Source organism: Quercus suber, unplaced genomic scaffold (assembly GCF_002906115.3).
Source record: "Quercus suber isolate HL8 unplaced genomic scaffold, Cork oak 2.0 scaffold_495, whole genome shotgun sequence".
Classification (NCBI taxonomy): domain Eukaryota; kingdom Viridiplantae; phylum Streptophyta; class Magnoliopsida; order Fagales; family Fagaceae; genus Quercus; species Quercus suber.
Window position 1 is genome coordinate 155,442 of NW_027069944.1, and position 22,409 is coordinate 177,850.

The following is a 22,409-nucleotide window of genomic DNA, read 5'->3' on the forward strand; positions in this document are numbered from 1 at the left end:
GGGCCACTCACTCACGTTATCCGATATCCACTCCTCAAATTTCGCAGTAATGTAACAGCAATTGAGAACCAAAAACATGGGATACTCTGTTTTGCACGATGACAGCTTCCTTGGTTGTTTGTAATGAGATGCGGCTGATGTCATCCAATTTTGTAACGAAAATTGTAGTGCAGCCAAAATTGTCGTTTCACTGAGAAAAAGAAAACAAGAAAAAATTAAAAGGACCAATAATATATAGAAAATATGATTGAAACTAGTACCCCAAAAAAAAAAAAAAAAGTTTGGTAAAATTTTAATAACCAAAATCACTAGGGTGTTAGGGTTTGACCACCAATATTGTGAAGCATTCAATACCAATCCAATTTAATACACAATCAATAAGGAAACACATAAACTATCTGATTGGAAGATTTAGAAATAAGCTTTATTAATAAACACTCTTTAGTTGATTTTATTCATCAATTGTTCCTACAATTTAGTCTAGAAAATAATAACTTTGCTAGAAAAACTCAAGAAAGTCACATACCTTAAAGGCAATACTATGACAAAAATAATATCTAACAAGATTATTATGTTTTACTAGAGAGATTATAAAACCCTATTCTAATAATAAGAAAAATTCAAGAATAGACTTATGAAAGAATTAGAAATTAAATATCAATCTAACAAAACAATTATGAAAAGAGAACAATTGATTTCAATAATCAAAACTTGAAAAACATGTTTGGATTGAATAATGGACAACTTACAACTCTGGGAATTTACTCCTAACCCTAGCTTAGGCTCTTCGACTTCCAAAGAAAATAGAAACTATAAAAAAAATTTATGAAAAATACCAGCAGCAAAAAACGTGGCTGCCCTTGTACCCGTTTTAATATATATAACATTCAAAACCCTAAAAACACACACTCCAAAAAAAAAAAAAAAAAAAAAATTCAATTTCCGTTTTTCAACAGCCGGTCAACTTCCAGGTCAGTTTTGGCCTAGAATATTGCAGATTATAAAGTTTTTGTAAACTACAAAGTTTTAGATCTTCAAGTCCTCTTTCCGTCGCTGCAAGAATCAAGTCAATCCAGTATTGGAGTAAAAGGATATGACCAAAATACCAAAACTGGTCAGAATATTTCCATGTCAAGATTTTTTCCAACTTTAGTTCAAACGAATTTCTCTCTTTCTTTTTATGTTTCCACACATCTTTGACTCATTAAATTCTTCAAAAGACCCTTCTAAATTGATCTTTCACCTTTGGATTCTCTTGGGTTCATGTTTACATGCTCAGCTCATTAGTTTATTCTTCCACAAGTGAAAAAAATATACGTAATAAGCAGGGATGGACCAAGGATTTGAACTTGGGGGGGCCCGAAGCAAAAGGGTCAATTTCATACTAAGGTCATTTAAGTTTAGTTAAGAAGAAAAAAAATGATATATTTGGGTACCAATCAATCCTAATGCACCTTTTAGAGTTATTGCTTTATATATATTATATTTAATTTGTTTATAAATTAGAACCACACTTTTTTTTTTTTATTTAAGAGCTTTTAAAAATTTTAAATTCATATAATGTATTTTTAAGCCATAAATTCACATATCTAACTTAATAATATATTGCACAAGACACATTTTGATTTCTATCACAACTCATTAATATGAAAAACAAAATAAATAAAAGGTAGGAAAAAGAAAGATGTGGAGAAGTAAATCCCACGTGTAGAGTAGATGGACTCTTGGACAAAATACAATAGTAAAAACCACATGTGTGTCTGACATTTTTGACCAAAAGCTTAAAAGTAGATATAGGGAAAGTAAAAAACCTCTTAAGAAAACAAAGAGAGAGTGGGCTGGTGGAGAAATCGAAGTAGAAGAAAGAAAATAATAAAGGAGGATTCAGCAAATTGGTGGAGAAATCTAGACATGGTAAAATGGGTCAGAATTTTCTAACCTGACCCGATTGACCCGTTTAAAAATGACCCGTTTTGACCCGCGACCCATTTGACTTGCAAACTCAATTGACTTGACCTGAATCCAACCCGACCATTTTGCCATGTCTACCAACGTTGAGTAAATTGAGATTGAGGTGTGATTCTTATAAAATATTTACTTATTCTTCTTTACTTAATATGTTATGTACTCCATTATAGTTTGTCATTCTTTATTTGCCACCTTCATTTTCTCTTCCTACTTTAAACAGATTGAAGATTATATCAAGATTAGCTTCTAGAAAGCTGGAACAAAAGTTGCACCAAATTTGGGTATCAAGTGTTTAGTGGTAATTGGTAAGTGGTAACAATATCACCAGTGAGAATCTAATCACAGTTAAGAAACTCATAAACAAATTGCATCTATTTCAAAAAAAAAAAAAAAAAAAAAATTGTTTGAAAAATATGGGTCAACTTGACCCGTCTCGCAACCCGACTCGACCTGCAACCCGATTGACTCACAACTCGATTGACCTGTTTAAAAATGACTCGTTTTGACCTATGATGCGATTGACCCGCAAACCCAATTGACCCAACCTGCCCGTTTTGCCATGTCTAGAGAAATCTAAGCCAAAGAAGAAGAAAAAAAATAGAGGAGGATTTTTGTTGTTCAAATAGCAAACAACATCAACCATAATAGTATGACAGAACTGAAGAAGTATAAGGATTCAGGTAAAAAACGACGGTTGTTAGAGGAAGAATAAGAGTTGAGAGAGTGAAATTGAGGGAGAGAAATTTAAATGGGTAAAATTGGCAATTTGTGATTTCTGTTTTTTTATTTCAGATTTGTGGTATGATTATATTGTGTATGCTTTTTTGTTTAGACCAAAATTTTGTTCTATTTGAAGGTTTTTTTTATTATGGGTTGTTGACTAATGTGATCTCTTTGGACTGATTTGATTAAATTTTGATGATGGGGGCCTAGATTTTGGAGGGAAGGGGGGCCGAAGTTGTATGTGAGTATCTAATTTCATTCATATATTCCTACTAATTTTTTTTTTCTAAAGGTCAGGGGGGGCCTGGGCCCCTTTAGGCCCCCACCTAGGTCCATCCTTGATAATAAGTATATTAAACTCTCATATTTACATGTAAGTGTGAGAATAAACACAAATAGAAGTGATAATGCCTATCAAAATTAAGATAATATTGCACTTTTAAGCTATTATCAGTGCCTCTAGTTTGAGTTTACAAAAAAGGCATACCAAGTGCATTTTGGCCTTGATTATAGCAATATCGTATATGCTTTTGTAGGAAGATATGAAGAGTTCTTGTTGCAACTACAGCACTTTGTTTTAGAGGAAGATAGTTTGGATTACCATGGTTGTGTCTAATACACTGCAATCATTAGTTTTTGTTGATAAGTTGTGAAGTTTCTGATCTTGTTATTTACCAAAGAGAAAAAATATGTGTTTTCCAATGAGATTACTACAAGTCTACAACCATGGTTGTATTTTGTTCGCTGCAATTTTAAGTTCTTGTTGTTCCATGATTTGGCCGTCAGGGCCAAAAAAAAAAAAAAAAAAAAAAAAAAGAAGAAGAAGAAGGGGGAGAACTTGGGTGCTAGAGCAGTATTTTAAGTCTTACTATTTAAACCTTAACCAGCATAAGGTTCTCTGTTCTGTGAATTTCTGAGTAAAAAAGAGGTGGCAATGTGTTTTAATCTCCACCACAGGATTGGATAGTAGGTGATGTGGCAACATCACTTTAAAAGAATAGGTTTAAGTAACACTCGAGGCAAGCCAGACTTATATACACAATATCATCTTCTTACAAAATTGGCCACTTGCATTTTTTTTTTGTCCTATGTTTTGTAGGATCTACAATCTATAATTGCAAAAATGATCTCTTGCCCCGCTTTATGTTACAAGCCTCTTACGAACACATGGCCTACACAAGTTTGAGATCCATATCCCTATAAGAGGCCTGCTCTAATGGGTATAAGTAACTTCCTCTCTTATGGAATGGGTTTCACATTTGTGGGATCCACCCTATGTTAGAGAATTGTTACATATGCCCGTTATGCAATATCCTTTTCACGGAGCTAGCACAAGTTACTTTCCAACAAATGGAATTGATAATGAATATTTTAGTAGAATTGACAAAATAAAAAAAGTATGATGTAGGTTATATTTGAAATGTGGTCCCTAAAATTTAGGGGCGTGGTTGAGGGGAAAGGATTTTAAGAGCACTCACTACTCACGTATGGGTTTACAAATACTGTTTTAGCTAAATTGTTGAGTAGCAAAAAAAAAAAAAAATGCTCCACATCTGACTTTGTAGGGAGCAACTCACCTCCAGTTAGACACGCTTGGGAGTTCATAAGGGAATGGAATAGAATGAAATGATAATAAGGGAATGGAAAAGAATAGAATAGAATGGAATATATTTAAGTAAGGGAAAAGAATGGAATTAAATGAAATTAAGTAACCTTGATTGGATGTTTTAAAATAAAGGAATGGAAATGAATGAAAATGAATGGAATGTAAGTAATCTTGTTTGGAAGCAGCATGGAGGGAATGTAATGAAATCATTTTATGACAATATTACTATTAGACCCCTATTTTAAAATGAAGAGTTGAATATATAATGGTATTTTGAGAGTTTTAGTAAAGAAATCATTAAATCTAATTTCATTCCCTCTCATTCCTTCCAATTTCGGATGGATGAAAATTTGAGGTTTTAAGGGAATAAAGAGAAATGAGTGTTCTCTCTTATCTATTTCAATCCCTCCCACTTAAACTCCCAAATAAAGAAATAGACTTTCCATTTCCTCCATTAAAACTCCCAAACAAGCAAATGGAAGAATATTCTAAAATGATTCTTTTCATTCATTTCCATTCCATTCCATTCCCTCCTCCCAAACAAGGCCTTAAAAATTTCCTATTTTCTCAAAATTTTAAATAAATGTGTGACATGTGGAAAAAAAAAAAATCCAACAATTAGAAAATAACATGTGCTTTCAAAAACAGAAGCAAAAGCAAATATCTTTTACGATAAAAAGTGGAGGAAGAAGGTTAGGACTCCGTCGGACTCAGAGTGATGAGGCAGCGACGGGAGAGAAGTAACCATCATAGCCATTGCTGGAGAATGGCACCTTATTGAGGTAGTACGAATGAGTAATGGCGAGTGTAGCGCGTGGATCGACAATCAAAAACTCCAAGCAACGCGTGGTGGTGCATAAGACAAAAGATGGAAACCAAATTCCTAGGTTTTGCATATCAAAGGCCGACAAAGATATCTATGGTGTTGATTTTCGTGAAGGGATTGACAAAATCTCATAGATCTGAATGGAGGCTTGGATTGATTGATGGTTTTGTACCTGCGTAAGGGCTGTGGCTTTCGATGGCGGCAAGGCAGCAACGGAGAGGGATTGGTGAGACCTTGTGGAGGTGGTGAAGGCAACTATAGATTGTTCTTGGGTTGAAAGGTGGTTTTCATGTTTGGATCTAGATTGTAGACTTGGCAGTGTCATGGGTCATAGTGGCGGATTTGTGTCGTTTGGTGGATTTCTGGTGGGTGGTGTTAGGTGGTTTTCAGCGAAGCTACAGATCAATTTGGCTCAAGAGATAGTGAAGGGGAGAGGCAAGAGAGAGATGATAAATTGTTGGCCTTTTCTATTTGTTGGATCATTTTTTTTTTCACATGTCACTCATCTATTTGAAAATGGGAGGAAACAAAAGATTTCTAAACTGGATGTGAGCCGATCCCAACGTTGTATTGACTTTGTATTATTGTTCAAAATTTTACAAAACAAAAAACTACAGTGCTTATTAGCAAAATATCCGCTCATTTATAAGCAAGTTTGCCTAAATTATAAAAAGTGATCTATCTTCTTCCAACAAGATGTTGCAATTGAAAAGACCATTCATATGTAGTTTTAGTTACATGATTTTTTAATTAGTAATATGATTAGTTTAAATAATACACATGAATAATTTGATAAATTGTCACATAATGAGTTAAAAGAAGACGTAAATGCACTTTTAGTCCCTATATTTTGGCTTTTTTCCATTTTAGTCCCTACATTTTATTTTTTTTTCACTTTTAGTCCCTAAAACCAATTTACGCGTTCCATTTTGGTCCTTTCCGTCAATCAACCTATGGAAATTACTAAGGTGGCAGCCGGAAGAATTAAAATATTATAAAAAAATGCCACATCACCCTGACATGTCAACATCTATTTTTTTGGTAAATAATTTGTAAATTTTAACTGAATAAAAAAAGAAAATTTAAAAATACAAACTCAAATTTAAAAAACAAGAACACAAGAACATAGACACAGAAAATCAGACCAATCACATGAATTCAATCACACAAATTCAATTAAAATATCACTTCTTTCTCTCTCTTCTTTAAATCACACGGTGACTCCTCTCTCTCATTTCTCATCTTCCTTTCTCTCTCCCCTCTCTCTGATTCAATGTCTCTCTCGGATCGGAGTGGACTGGAGATCGAAATCGACAGCATGGACTGAAGATCGGCGACAACAGCTTGGTGTTTTAGAGATCGGCGGCGACAGCGTGGTGGTTTGGAGCGGCGGCGATGGTGGATTCTCTCTTTTTCTCTCATTCCGATCCTCTCTCTCTCTCCCTTCGATCCTCTCTCTCAGATTGGATGTGGGTTTGGTTTTTCTTTGAATTTTTGTTGTGGGTATTGATGCAAGATTCATGGTGACGGCGGTGGAGGATTGCTGTGTTGTTTGTGGTGATGGGTTCACTGTGGGTTTAGGGAGGTTGCTACTGATGTGGGTGGTGATTTGGTGGCAATGGGCCTTTGGGTGTTCTAATTCTCAGCTTCATGGTGGTGGCAGTGGAGGGTTTCACACTTAATCCCTTGAGTTTTTGGGTTTCTGGGTTTTTGAGTGTTTGAGATTTCTGGGCTTCTTTGATTTTATGATTTTGGCTATGAATCTTTGGGGAAGAACTAGAAAAATTGATAGGTTTTCAGCATGGATCTTTCAACATTGGTTTTTGTTCTCTTCTCAAATTTTATTGCATTATTGATTTGATTTTAAGTGGGAAAGGAAGTTGATTCAATGGGTTTAATTTTGAATTCATGTTGTTGGGTCTAATTTTCTGGGTCTCTATTCTTGTGTTCTTGTTTTTTAAATTTGAGTTTGTATTTTTAAATTTTCTTTTTTTATTTAGTTAAAATTTACAAATTATTTGCCCAAAAAAAAAAAAAAAGATGCTGTCGTGTCAAGGTGATGTGGCATTTTTTATAATATTTTAATTCTTCCGGCTGCCACCTCAGCAATTTCCGTCGGTTGATTGACGGAAATGACCAAAATAGAATGCGTAAATTGGTTTTAGGGACTAAAATGGAAAAAAAGTCAAAATATAGAGACTAAAAGTGCATATACGCCTTAAAAGAAATAGCTTCAAACTAGTTTGAAGCTAAAATTTGTCCTTATGTAGCCCCTCACAATAACACATGGGTCTCACTTGGAACCCATCAAATGTGAGAAGGTGTTGTGTTGTTTATAACTGGCTAATTAGATATTTTCTTCTTAATCACACAAATGCAAAGGCATTTACAATTAAAACCCATATGGACTTATAATTTTCATAACAATTAAGTTGACAAGTTTTAGTTTTTATTAATTTTAATTGCGGTGATTGAAGAGACCGCAAAAGACAATATTACTATTGGACTATCACTTGTACACCTCACTATCAATGTTCAAGAATAGAATCAATAGATCAAGAACTATCAAATATAGAACTTTGGTTACAAGACCATCCGGTACAAGATACATTACACGCGCAGTTTGTTGAAAAATCCAAGCTAAAACAGATTTGAAAAAATCTCGACCATCCCGAATTCAAACCTATTGTATCAAGGCACTGCCCTTTGGACGGGTAGGGGTTATGAAAAAGAAGCTTATCCGCAAGTATTTCACTCATTTACTATTCACTAGTCTACGCTTGCCAAACCAAGTCAAGTAATCGAAAAGTTGAAGCTAATACAGATTAGAAAACCTCAACCATCAAATATGTCTTCATTGCAAGAGGGATTTGATGAGGGCACTCAGATTTGGTTTTGAACAAGAAGACTATCGATACATGCACTCATTTATTATTCATTATGCTTAGTAAATGCAAATCATATAATCTAAATTGTTCCATAACATGGTAGAAAGAGCAAGGTTGAATGCATCTGGTCTTCGAGTTAAAGACCTGGATCTAATAGTTCAGCTAGGCAATTGAACTTGCCACTGACGACTCAAAACTAAAATATGGGAAAGGGGTTAGCCACTGGAAAGATGATATCATGCCCTGCTCAAAAGCTCATACACATTACTCTCATAGTCCCCACTGACATGATTCAACACCAACAAAATTTTGCAACTTCCTACGAAATCAATCCATTTAAAAACCACATAACCACATTCCGCTGTTTCTCTACTAGAGTACACTGACCGCAGCTGGCTTGCATGCCTTGAATCAGTGTGAATTGCAGCCTTTATTTCGTAAACAGACATTCTCCTGCCAGAGAGCAAACATACACATCAAGGTCCCTGGTAAATAAATCAGCTCAACTGTCTGGTAGATGCAATAGCCAATAGGTTGAATTGATGCACATAAAATTAATAGTAAATATAGTCCCTTGAATAGTCCGTTTGACAAACTTGGTTTTGTTTCCAACCTTTTGCTTTTTGTCTCACATTTTTCCAAACAAACAACAAAATGAGCTTCTTTTAATTCTTTTTTAAAGCTAACTTTTATCTTTTTTGTCCCACCTTTAGCAAATTGATGCCAAACTCACTCCAAATACCATATTGAAATTTGATAACCAAACCAACTATGAAAGATTTAACATTGAAATTCTCAAGAGAAGAAAATAATAATAATCATTGCTTAAGCATGAGAAAATATATAGTCTTACCTAATAAAATGCATAGGTATGATCTAACACTTGCAAACACGTAAGGCCATTATCGCTGAAAAACATTCTTGAAAAAGACCCCATCTCAGAAAATCGGTCAATGGAAAACAGTACGGTAAGAAAATGGTAATTAAGTATCAATTTGGATTTCTCACTGCAAACAGACCACATTAAAATTAAATGCACAGACATAATACGCTCCTCGTAGATAGAAAACACTGTTATAACCAGAAACATAGCATAACAAGCACACATGCAGTTCACAAAATTTGGATAATGGTTGCTATATGAACAGGTCAAAATTCTCAAATTTCATCTCATCAGAACATAATTTTTTTGAACCACTTTATTATTTACATTAAGACACACACACATATATAAACAAAGATGAAGTGATACAGTTGAGGGTAAAATCCATCCACCAATCTCATGCCTATCAGCAATAATGAAATCTACATATTAGTAGTGAGAACCACCACATTTCTGAAAGTGGCCAGATTAAGCTCACAAATGAAGCTTCTGAATCCTTGCCATCCCCTTTTGCATCCAGGATTACAGAAGAGGGATGTTCACTAGTATCATCAACACTGAAAGAGTGTAAAAACTCTTACCTTGTTTCCTATCAGTTTGGGCATTCCCACCTCTTGTGCCCCATCTCCCCACAGGAAAAACATTGAATTTTAGCCCTCTTCCTACGGTCATTGTCACTTGTATATCCTGATTGCTCTCTTTCATAAAATGCATCTCTAACATCATTCTCTTCAATTTCAATTTCATGATGTAATTTTTCTGCTTCTGCACACTTGGATAAAAGTTCGCCCAATCCCCAATCATTGTTTTTAGGATCGTATGCAAGTTTCACAGACATAAACTGTAGAGGAAGAGATTTGACAGCTAATTTAACAAGATAAGAATCAGAAAGATCTGTATGATCCACAGCTCTCAACCTTGAGAAAATACTGGACATTTTCATAATGTGTTCACAGACACTCCCTTCACCATCATATTTCATCTTCAGTAACTTGTCAAACAGGGAATAGGCCTCTTCTTTCTCCATTTTCATAAATATATCCTCAAGAGCAGCAAAAAATTGTTTGGCATTGCCAGTACTGTCATGCACAAGACCACGAATACCATCATAAGTCTTGGCTTTCATAATCAAAAGGCTTAAGCGATTACTTTTCTCCCATCTTTCAAATTCAGATGCCTCGGTTGGTTTGTCTTTGTAAAGAGCAATATCTAGGTCCAACAAACCAAGGAAAATTTGCAAATCGGTTTTCCACTCCATCCAGCTCTCAAAATCCAGATCCTTCAACGTCTTCATTGCAGACAATTGACTCATCATTGCTAAAGCATTAGTTACTGTTTTGGAAAAACAAGAAAACGAAATCAAACTCACAAATCAATAGGTATATTACACGCTTATTTCAACTAAGTGCTTGTGTGCGTGCATGTGGGCATCAAGGCATTCCAGCAAATTCCTTTTTATAAAATGATATATGTTTGCTTCAGCCGTTAGAAACAGCAAAATGTAAACCTTATTATTAACATGAGAAATAAGTTGAATCAATAGACTTATAGACACATATATATAACCAAAGAAAGGTTCACTGGTTTAGGCCCTCGTGTATATATCAAAATTAAGATAAATCATCACGCATGCATGCACATTTATAAAACCCAGAATCACACGCATTTAATAAACATGTGTTTCTCCCTTTCAAATGTGTGCTTCCTAGTGTTTTCAATGGAAGCATCTACGGTTCAAATCCCTCCTCCCACAACTACTGAATTATCAAAAAAAAAAAAAAAAAAACCAAATTATGTTTACTCAGCCTTTGTCCCAAATTTGTTGTATCCTCATTCTTCAACAAATTAGTCAAGGTTAGTCACATGTATAAGGTATTATTTAATTTATTTATTAACCCTAATTGTTGGTCTAAAGCCGGACTGAGCCCAGGACTCAATACTTCATAATAAACCCATAAAGCTCTAATTTTGATGGTTGGGGTGTAGGGTTGACTTCTCTTCTCTCTAATTTAGTAGTGGAAGTGTGTGTATATATATATAGGCGAAAAGCACATTTTCGTCCCTACATTTTCACACGATTTCCATTTTGGTCCCTAAATTTTTTTTTTACCGCTTTTAGTCCTTATCTTGGAAAACGCCTATTGTTTTAGTCCCTGCCGTTACATCAGAGACGGAAAATGCTGACGTGGCAAACGGATGGCACTGTTAGCTGACGTGGCCATTAAAATAATAATAAAAAAATGTTATTTGGTATTTAAAAAATTAAAAAATTAAAAAATTAATTTTAACTAAGTAAAAAATTAAAAACAAAAATAAAAACAAAAAATTATATGAATTAAGATCAAAAAGCATCTTGAAGAAGAACACTAAGAACACCAACTCAGACTTAAGATCTCAAAATTGAAAACCAAAAATCACAAATAACTCAAAAAATAAGGTCACAAAATTAAATATAAAATCACAGATCACAGATCACAAACCCCGCCCTACACAACCCAAACACAAAATTAAATATAAGATCACAGATCTGGCCAACACAAACACCAACCCAGCCAGACTCTGAATCTCAAGAGTTCCCCCACTCTCTCATCCTCTCAGCTCTTGGGTTCCACAAGTGACAAACCCACAGGATCGGATCTGTCATGGGATGTCCGGATCTGTCAAAGGCGAGATTCGAGGATCTGTCATGGGATGTCGCTGTGGCGCTCCTCGAGCTGCTTCGCCACGATCTCACGAACCACCGTCAACGGCCCACGCATCACACGGCGGCTGCTGGCTTGACGGAGGAACCGTGCGGCCTGGCGGAGGCTCTGGTGCTGCACGAATCGGTGAGATTCGGGGATCACCACGGGCTTCGAGTAGGCCCAGTCGCTCTGGCGCTCCTCGAGCTGCTTCGCCGCGATCTCCTAAACCACCATCAACGGCCCACGCATCACACGGCGGCTGCTGGCTCGACGGAGGAACCGCGCGGCCTGGCGGAGGCTCTGGCTGCACAAATCGATGTTGATGATTCTGGGTTTTGTTGAGGATTTGTGGTTTGGAATTTATGGATTTTGGTTTGATGTTGGATGATTTAGATGTTTTGTTGTTTATTTGGTTGGGTTTTGATTTACAGGTTTTGGAGATATGTTTGGGATGAAATTCTATGTATTTAGTTGAATTTGTGTTATGAGAAATGTTGGAAAAGAAAATCTTTGAGTACTATGTTCTTCGTTCTTGTGATTTGGGGCTGTGTTCTTGTAATCTAGGTTTAAGTTCTTGTTTATTCATGTTGAACATGAATAAACAATCACACTTAGATCTCAATTGATGTAATTTTTTGTTTTTATTTTTGTTTTTAATTTTTTACTTAGTTAAAATTAATTTTTTAATTTTTTAATTTTTTTAATACCAAATAACATTTTTTTATTATTATTTTAATGGCCACGTCAGCTAACAGTGCCATCCGTTTGCCACGTCAGCATTTTTCGTCTCTGATGTAACGGCAGGGACTAAAACAATAGGCGTTTTCCAGGATAGGGACTAAAAGCGGTAAAAAAAAAATTTAGGGACCAAAATGGAAATCGTGTGAAAATGTAGGGACGAAAATGTGCTTTTCGCCTATATATATATATATATCATTCATTTTTTTTAATAAAAATATAAAAATAAATTAAAAATATAATATCAATTTCATTTTTTTTTAATAAAAAATATAAAAATAAATTAAAATAAATTGTAAAAAATTTTCACTTTTTTTTTTTATTTCATTTCTTAAAATAGATAATTAATATATGATTAATAATTAGAGAATTGAAAACTTTTTATGAGAAATTTTTAAAAAAAAATTGTCAAAAAGTTTTTTTTTTTTAATCTTAAAATTGATGATTAATATATGATTAATTATTAGAGCACACATTATCCAGACTTTTATATATATATATTGAACTGCAGTCAAGACAAACAAAGGAAAATCAAAAACAAAAATTAAAGAGCAAAGCAAAAGGAATATATAGAACAATTATTGATGATCCAGACTCAGACTGACCTGCGTCACTGTCAGGATCAGGCAGCATGGACTGGGTTCCAGCTTCCTTAGTCTTGGTAAAACCCATCTTTTAATCTTAATTTCCCTATAAATTTACTGAATTTCCTCTTTCCTTTCTACTTTCAACTCTCCTTCTCTGTTAAATAAAAGTAAGAGGATTTACACTTATATGAAAGTAGGAGTAGGAGTAGGAGTAGACGGGTAGTAGTATGATACTGCCAAGTCCAAGTGTAAGCATAAGAATTCATCCAAACCAAACGTGTCAGCATATGAAACAGTCCACTAAAAGAATGTGGGCCCATGCATTTGTTGGACCCACGGTTTATGATCAGTGGCCCACTTTATATAAAAGGGTAGGGTTAATTGTTTATTTGCAGACTCTGCAGTTTTGGTGTGTGAGAGAGTGAGAGCATGTATAAATAGGGTATTTGAACTAAAATTTACCCTAAATATATTAAATGTGCCTTTGAATATTCGATTATAAGCTAATATTTTACTTATTTTTACATACGATTTGTGAATTCTACACTATTTTTTTTGTTTCAGCATTATTTTAAAAATTTTAGTTTTATTATTTGGAAATAAGTTAGTTTTAGCTTTCTCTTTCATATTAAAATTTCACGTTTTTAAAGTATAAGTATTTCAATACACTTTTGCAAAAAAAGTAATTAGCAAACATTTTTACACACTGTAAAAAATTAGATACAACTTTTTAAGGCATTAATTTTTATCCATTTTAGATTGCTACAGTATCCGTTGAGAATAAATATACATTGTAGCAACAGCAATAACAACTATATCTTAAGCACTATTATTTTATATATTTTTTTATTCAATCCCAATTATTTTAATCCCATTAAAAACAGAGAGTAAGTAATCTAGGATGTATTTTTAAAGTGATAATATATAAAAGAAAATTAATAAAAAGAAAAGAGTATGCAATTTAGGGTGTATTTTTTAAAGGGATAATATAAAATTAAAAAAATATTCAAATAAAGTGGTAATAAAATAGAGTATGAAATGTAGGGTGTATTATTTAAGTGGCAATGTAAAATAGATTAAGTAGTTTTTTGACTCTTAACCAAGAGTTTTATAACTTAATTGGTTGACATCAACTTCATCAAGTGCTATTAAAATTTACAATCATTCATTCAATTATGAATACCGAAATTCTCCTAGGTTGTGTTTGGAAACTTGGATTTGGATTTTAAATTAATAGATTTGAAATGCTTTGATTTCAAATCTATTGATTTTAGGAGTTATTTCAAATCCAAGTATTTAAAGGTTTAAAATTCTTAGTATATTTGTCAAATTCAAATCCTTGACATTTTTCAAACTATCTAAACATTTCAATTATCAAATCCAAATCCAAATGCCCAAATCATGCCATCCAAACACACTACTAGTGAATTTCAAGGCCTTGTTTAGTTGGGAAAAAAACAAAAAAAGTAAAAAACAAAAACATGCAATAGCATGGCCCATGAGCTAAGAAAGTGGGTCCTATCTTATTATGTCAATGGATAAGTCCTCACATGAAGAAAACACATCAAGCCCTGTTTGGTTTATTTTTTTTGTTCACTCATTACTCTTCACTCAATTTTCATCACTCATCACTAATCACTGATCACTGATCACTCATCTCTCAAAAATTCTCAAAATACTCTCAACCTTGTTTGGCAACTAATCCTGATTCAGTTTTCTGCTTAAAAACTCAAAAAAAAACTCTCATTTTTATGGGACCCATGGACTGACATTGCACAGTGCGCACAGAACGATTACCCGTGGTTAACCTTCAATTTTTTGTTTGCATTTCATCTCTCAAAATGCCTATTTCCTTACACTTACTTTCACACTTCAACTCTCAAACCCCAAAGCTGCCGATCACCCTTGAGCTCACCTCCTCCATCCTCACCCAACTGCACCGCTGCCATGGTTCCTTCGTACGTCATCTTCCTCATTCCTCGTCCCTGAAACCGAACTCACAACGTGCCGCTACACCTCCGTCCTCTTGCCTCGTCCCTGAAACCGAGCCTAGATATCCACGATCACTCCTCTGCTCCTCAAGGCTGATCAGCGGTGGGTAAGGGCACAACGAATCCGACGGCTTCTCTGAAGATTACCAACACTGTGTGTCAATTTTTCCCTCATTTTATATATGCAATTTTCGGAAAAAATGAGAATAAATTTGCTGGGTATGCCATGGTGTTGAATAAATTTATTTCTTTCTTGTTGCAAGCTTGTTTATGTCCTGGGTTTTTGTTTTCCATGTGGTATTGTGGATTCGTGAGGGATTTCAAGTGGGAAATGAGTACTGTTGGACCCCTTGACTCATTTTATTTTTTAATAATCTTCAATGTCATTCAAATTGGAGATTTGCTTCGATGATCAGCAACAGACTGGAGCAGCGGAGCTTGGGTTGTTCAAATGCCGGGGCTTGAAAGATCGTAGATGGGTGTGCAAGATCGGAGTTTGTGGATTCAGTTGGTGTTGCTATGGGTTTGGATAATGAGAGGTGAGCTTTGTTGTTTAGGGCGCTGATGGGAGAGTGAAGAGGGTAGGAAGGCATGTGACCGTTGGCTAAGCGTGCGAATTGAGCAGGTGATGGGACAAGACACTGCCATGGGGCCCACACGGGTTCAGCTATTTACAAGTTTGCCACAAAACTCATATTTCAATAACTTGAAAACAACCCTTTCTTGTTTCCAAATTTCTTAACTCAAATCTCAAATATCTTAGTTTTGTTAACTGAGTTCTCATCCAAAAAAAAAAGCCAAACAAACTTTATGCATGTGGGGCCCACAGATTTTGAGATATGAGTTAACAAAACTCAGTTTTTTTGAGATATGAGATATGACTTTGGCAAAATCCAATCAACACCTCATATTTCCATAACACGAGTACTCCCCCTCACAATGGACCTCCCTAGGCGGGTTTCTAAAGCCCTACTTTGTGATGTCAATACTTTTGCAATGGGGTGAGTGCTCGTTACTCAATTTTACCGAGATATATAATCTAGTTGATCAATTTTTCTATTTTATTTTATTTTTCATAAACTGTTCCCCAAAACCTATCGATGCATAAGGTTATTCAAACCAATCAATTTCTAGTCAGCAAAAAGGGTAGCCATGGTGAGAACTAATTAAGAACGCAGAAGCTATTGGTAGTTATACTATTGTCGTTCATAATTGAACGAATATGATGTTATGTACTTATGTATCCTCACGATATTATTAAAAAAAAAAAAACGATATTATACAACACATGAATTCATTCCCCATATCTCTTTCGATACGTTGTACATTATGTTGCGGGATGTACAAAAAGGATTTTATTATAATTCAATCTATTTATTTTTGGATATCAATTGCATTTGTATTTTAGGCCCTTGAATTTTCATTTTGAAGTCTAAAGTATTTTTTTTCATGTAATAAGTAAAGCTTTCTACACCAATTAATTAGGGATTAGTATTCTTGTATAAGCAAACTATATATTGTATCCTAAGTACTGATTCCACGTAGTTTTTTCCTCGCTTGGTGCTAACTCCAAGCCTGGGTGTTGATGTCTAGGTTCCTAACCTTTATTTTCCCCGTGTCTTTCAATTTTATTGTTGCAAAATTCTGATTGTCCTGTGACTCATTCCCATATCAACCCTTCTTTATCATTAATCTTCGTTTTGCATTGTAAAATCTCAAATTTATTGAATTAACAAGACATGTTAGTCTCATCTGACTTTTTCTTTCGAACCAAAAAATGTAGATACCTTATACAAGACAGGAACAAAAGCATTGCTTCAAACATGGAGCAACGAGGCCCCATAGCAAGAACTATAGTCCCCATTACATAAAATTTCACTTATTGCTGGCAGTGATTTCAATTACAATCACTTAACTTTTGTTGGTCCCAAATGCAAATGGTAGTCCCATTAGGGTGATAATCAGAGACTATATAGCATTGTGTCCATAGAGAAAATAAATTGTGTCAAGAAGCAAATGAGAGTCCTTGGCAAATTTGCACCCCTTGGGAATAGACAAATCTGTATGAACAGATACATCAACCCCAAAATTTACAACCTTACACAAAACCAATTTCTCTCTACGCAAACAAAAACAGGGTCGGTGAAACAAGACTATCCACCGAGAGAGGTTATTGTATGTGAGAGCCATATGATGGTGTGATCACCTATTACTACCACACACTAACAACTTTATGATCAATCTAATTTAGATGAAAATTGCTCATAGGAAAAATTAAAAATCAAATAGATATAATTAAACTCCATCTTATAATTTAGGTAGGAATTACTAATAGTTTGTACCATCTAGAATTGAACAAAATACAACTAACTCACATACACAAGGAAGAACTGACAGAAAATTAATAAAACTATCACCTTACAGCCAACATTCCAAGAAATCTCCCTTCATTTGTCTGTAAGATAGCCTCATATTCCCTGAACAGCCAGGAAAAAAAATGTGAAATCCATTAAAGCCTCATTTGAAATAAAACTACTGCGATGATTTTATACAACCAATTCTTCTTTCATTTTTATACATTTTAAGAGAGGGAGGTGATTGTTAGAATAACTTATTTAAAGAAAGAAACCCATTTATTCGGGCTTTGTAATATGGGAAGCCAATATGAGATTCCATTACCAGAGAAAATATAATCACCCAAGAAATTAATCAAATACATGTCACACATGACAGAACGTAAAAACTCTTACCTTTTTTACCATCAGTTGGGGCAGTCCCTCCTCTTGTGGCCTATCTCCCCACAGGAAAAACATTGAGTTTTTGCACTTTGCCTACAGTCATTGTCAATTGTATATCCTGATTGCTCTCTTTCAAAAGATGCATCACTAACATCATTATCTTCAACTTCATTAAATAATTTTTCTGCTGCTGCACACCTGGATATAAGTTCGTCCAATCCAAAATTCTTATTTTGACGATCATATGCACATTGCAGAGGCCAAAACCGTTCAGGCAGAGAATTGACAGCCTTTTCAACAAGAAAAGAATCATCAGAGAGGCCCATAAAATTCACAGCTCTCAGCCTAGAGTAAATACTGGCCATCTTCATAATGTGTTCACAGACACTCCCTTCACCATCAAATTTCATCCTCACTAACTTGCGAAACAGTGAACAAGCCTCATCTCTCTCCATTTTCATAAATAAGGCCTCAAGAGCATCAAAAAATTGTTTGGCATTGCCAGTACTGTCATGCACAAGACCACGAATACCACCATCAGTCTTGGCTTTCATAATCAAAATGCTTAAGCGATTACTTTTCTCCCATCTTTCATATTCAGATGCATCGGTTGGTTTTTCTTTGTAAAGAGCAATATCTAGGTCCCACAAACCAAGGAAAATTTGCAAATTGGTTTTCCACTCTGTCCAGCTCTCAAAATTCAGATCCTTTAAAGTCTTCATGGCAGAAAAATGATGCATCATTGCTAAGCCGTCCATTACTATTTTGGAAAAAATGGAAAACAAAATCAATCTCACAAATCAATAGATATATACTATATACACATTTATTGTGCTTGTGGGCATCAAGGCATTCCAACAAATGTCTTCCGCTTGTTTCAGTTCTGTTGCTTTTTCAAAAAACTGCAAATTTTTCCGGGGTATAACTCTTTTTTCAAATAACACATTTTCAAAACGCTGAAAATTAAGTTGTATCAAACAAACACATAGCTAACCGATGTAAGGTTTAGGCCATCATGTATATATCAAAATTAAGAGAAATCTGCACATATGCCCTAACATAAAAGCCATAATCAAACACATCTAATAGGTTTGCTTCTCAGTATAGTTTTCGATGGAGTCCCAAATCACAATTGTTACTAATTAAGCCTAGGAGTTCAAACTTCCTGATAAACCCATAAAGCCCTGATTTTGATTGTTGGGGTTCCAGGTTGACTTCCTAATTCTTCTCAAATTTAGTAGTAGAAGTGCACAATTTTTTTTTACTGGTAGAGAAATTAATTTGAACTTTAAACGTCTTCGTTGGAATAAATGAGAAATATCAGTTAAGTTACAAAGCTTTGACATAAATAATAGTCTCACTAAAACAATAATGACATTCAAAAAATTACTTTGAATTGCAGTCAAAGTGAACAATGAAAAATCAAACACGTATCAATTGCAAAGCAGGAAAGCAAAACCCATGATGACAAGAATGAAAAACAGGAACTTTGATATAAGCATAGAACAATTATTGATCAACCTGACCTGTGTTACTGTCAGGCAGCGTCGACGAACTGAGTTATAAACTGATTTTCCTCTTTCCTTTCAACTTTTCAACTTCGACTCTGTAACTGTAAAAATAAGAAAGAGGTTTTTTTTTTTTTTTTTTTTTTTTTTTTTTTTTTTTTTTTTTTTTGAGAAGGATTAAGAGGTTTGAATAAGAAAGAGGTTTGATGAACGTCGGTCGCAGTTTTAGAGTGTGGGGCACTGCGTGGCGTCCTCCTAAATATCGTACTATTTTTGCACCAAATAGTTCAGAAAATAATATATTTGATTTTTTTTTTCTACTATTAAAAAATAATAATAATAAGTTGAGAAACAACAACTATGGACACAATAAAAATGCAACAAAAATTTGAGTTGAATTAAATTGTTAATAGAGTAATGCTATGACACAATAAAAATTAGAATATTAAGAATTTTTTTTAATAGAGTAATTGTAGGGTCTAATTTCTCTACGTAAACCCAAAGACAATTAATTTGTAGAGTATGGGTTGAAGAACTAGAGTTGACAAGGGATTCACAGCAAAAGATTATCACTTCTTTTATTATTTATTGATCAGTTTCGCCTACATTCCATGCCCCGTTTCATACCCTCTCCCTCTATTATATAGCCACTTTCACTCTCATCCCTACCGTCCACGTGCTCCCCATCCATGGACGTGCTCAAGTACCTGTCACGTCAGGCAGCTGCTTTTCATCTCTGTGTGAGTGGCGGTAGGTCATGAAGCACTGTTCAGATGTCTTCTCCACATAAATGCGGCCAGAAAAGCTGTTGCAATGTATTGAATACGGTGACAGCAGCCTTCCCCTCAGATATTTCTTCATCCTTATCGTTCTTGAGTGTGCTTTGAGCTTATCTTGATCAGGTGGGCTCCTCGGACGATCAACCAGGCTTTTCTCCTGCTCAATTAGTCTCCGCTATCATACCAGGGTAAAACATCCTCCTCGGACAGGAGATGTCCTCCTCGGACTGGAGATATCCTCCTCGGAAAGCGATGATCCTCTACCCAGAGGATTCCGCTCCAATCTGGACCTCGCATTCTATTCATCCTTCTCTTCGGATGTGAAACAGTTCTCTCGTGGGTGTTCGGCCCGTTAACTTGGGCCTGATCCTTTTATCCCCCACAGTAATGTTATACACATAATAAAAATATTGCAACAACAACACTTAAAGTTGAGTTTTACTATAATAATTTTTTTTTTTATAGAGAGTTCTAATTTATGGCATCCACTTCTAATGATAACTTTTTATCATCAGACAAAAACATCAATTAATTTTTGGTGTAGACATGAATTAAATCTTAGATATTTTATTTAACCATTAGAGACTTTACTAATTGAGCTACTAGAGAGTTGAATTTTCATTTTAATAGAAAGAAATTGTAAAACTTCATATATTTTTGTGTGTGTGTGTGTGTTTTCTTTTTTTGATTGTGATGTCAATATATTTAAGTTCTCTTTTTATATGATTTTGTATAATTTAAGTCTCTTAAATGCATCAAATTATGCAAAAATTCATGTTCATATTAAAATAAAAACTTTTTTAATAAAACATTTACATAACCACTTTATAAAAACATTTACATCAAACTATCTATTTTACACTACATTTTATTAAAATATTATTTCTTTCTCTCTCTCTCTCTCTCTCTCTTGAAAAAAATACATATGAATAGTAACTATGTATATTTGCGCAATTACTATGACTACAAAATTCCTTTTGCACAATAATACATAAACTTATGTGCATGATTTTTAGGGTTAGTCATGCAAAATTTGGCTAAATGTCATTTTACACAAACTTGTGTGAATGCTCTTAATGACTACCCTAAAAACATTCTTAGAACCACCACAGCTTGCAGTTTGACATAACTCAAAGTCTCAAACATGTGACAAGTGGTGATTATATTACTTTTCACTAAGTATAGTGGTTGTGTTAGAATCCCTTTCTCTCTCCCTTGTGTGTGTGTGTTTGTTTCTCAAAAAAAAAAAAAAAAAAAGTATAGTGGTGAACTATGTGAAAGTGATATAATTTAATCACACATTGACAAATGTGCAAATAGTGTCAAAGTGTGTAGGCAAGTGTGTGGTCCTAGACTTTTGAGTAAACCCCTCTCTCATATTATCCACCCCCGAAGAGAATGGTTACATACACCCAATGCACAATAGATTGGATAAAGAAAAAAAGAAAGAAAGAAATGATACATAATATCATTTTCCTATAAAATTGGCCACTCGTATTTTTTTGGCCTATGTCTGTAGGATCCAAGGTCTATAATTGCAAAAATTATCTCTTGTACCCGCTCTATGCAACAAGACTATCATTAACATGTGGTCTGCACAAGTGTGGGACCCATATTCTTGTGAGATGTCAGCTTTATATGGTGTAATGGGCATATATAACTCCCTCTCACATGGGGTGGGTTCCACCCTTGTGGAAAGCCAATTCACAAAAATCCTATAAATGCTTATGCCAATCCTCTATTAACATCTTAAGGCATCATGTGACACAACAATTCCTTAGATGCTTGTATTTTTGTTGAATAATCTCAACTCAAATCAAAACAAGTGTAACGACAATGACCATTTTGACATAAACTTAAAAATATAAGGACTAACATGGTACATCCCACATGATCATTATTCATTAGGGTTTTTGAGCTCAAATCTCTCACAAGTCATGTTCTTGATCTTGAACCTTAGTACATACCATAGGGCAAATGCCAAACATACAGCAGTGAAATTTATTGTCTTGGCTTATGCTTAATTAATGTTTTAGGATGCAAAAATATTAACTCATTTAGAAGCAAGTTTGCTTGAATTACAAAAAGTTTTTTTTGTGTGACCAGCATATAAAGTGACTATAATTTTTATTTTCTTTCAAACTAGTTTAGATCTATTTTCTACCATTTCATTATGTAGTTATTGAAGAGATCATTCATGTATAGTTTTAGTCGCACTACTTTATTAATAAGTCATGTGACTCGTTTAGATAATAAAAATAGATAGTCTTATACATAGCCACATAGTGGATGGGAAAAGATACCTCCTCACAATCACATATGGATCTCATATGGAACCCATCAAGCAAGGATGGACCTAGGATTTCAAGTTAGGGGGGCTAGAATATAAGCAAAAAAAAACTTCAAATAGGCATCTATATAGTATTAACAAACTATAAACATTAAGATGCAATCATCTAGTTCCTCAAAAAAAAAAAATGCAATCATCTA

The 22,409-nt window shown here is 34.4% G+C and overlaps 1 protein-coding gene and 1 long non-coding RNA gene across 4 annotated transcripts; both read right to left on the reverse strand.

Moving 5' to 3' along the window:
* Positions 1 to 7,665: 7,665 nt before the first annotated feature.
* Positions 7,666 to 13,089, reverse strand: LOC111984696 (uncharacterized). 3 transcript variants are annotated; one of them, XR_010624878.1, is made up of 4 exons: positions 12,922 to 13,089; positions 9,476 to 10,226; positions 8,865 to 9,018; positions 7,666 to 8,464 (listed from the first exon to the last, which is right to left on the reverse strand). XR_010624878.1 is itself a non-coding variant. In XM_024016319.2 (3 exons), the coding sequence occupies exons 1-2, from the start codon at positions 12,986 to 12,988 to the stop codon at positions 9,487 to 9,489; spliced, it is 807 nt and encodes a 268-aa protein (XP_023872087.1). In that variant the 5' UTR covers positions 12,989 to 13,088; the 3' UTR covers positions 7,666 to 8,464; positions 9,476 to 9,486. The 3 variants fall into 3 exon arrangements, 2 of the variants coding, with proteins under 2 accessions (XP_023872087.1, XP_023872080.1); XM_024016319.2 differs by lacking the exon at positions 8,865 to 9,018 and having other exon boundaries at positions 12,922 to 13,088; XM_024016312.2 differs by lacking the exons at positions 7,666 to 8,464; positions 8,865 to 9,018 and having other exon boundaries at positions 9,145 to 10,226; positions 12,922 to 13,088.
* A 4,091-nt stretch (positions 13,090 to 17,180) lies between these two features.
* On the reverse strand, positions 17,181 to 19,361 carry LOC111984677 (uncharacterized). The gene is made up of 3 exons (XR_010624877.1): positions 19,159 to 19,361; positions 17,645 to 18,392; positions 17,181 to 17,371 (listed from the first exon to the last, which is right to left on the reverse strand). It is a non-coding gene; the product is annotated as an uncharacterized LOC111984677 (long non-coding RNA).
* Positions 19,362 to 22,409: the final 3,048 nt, after the last annotated feature.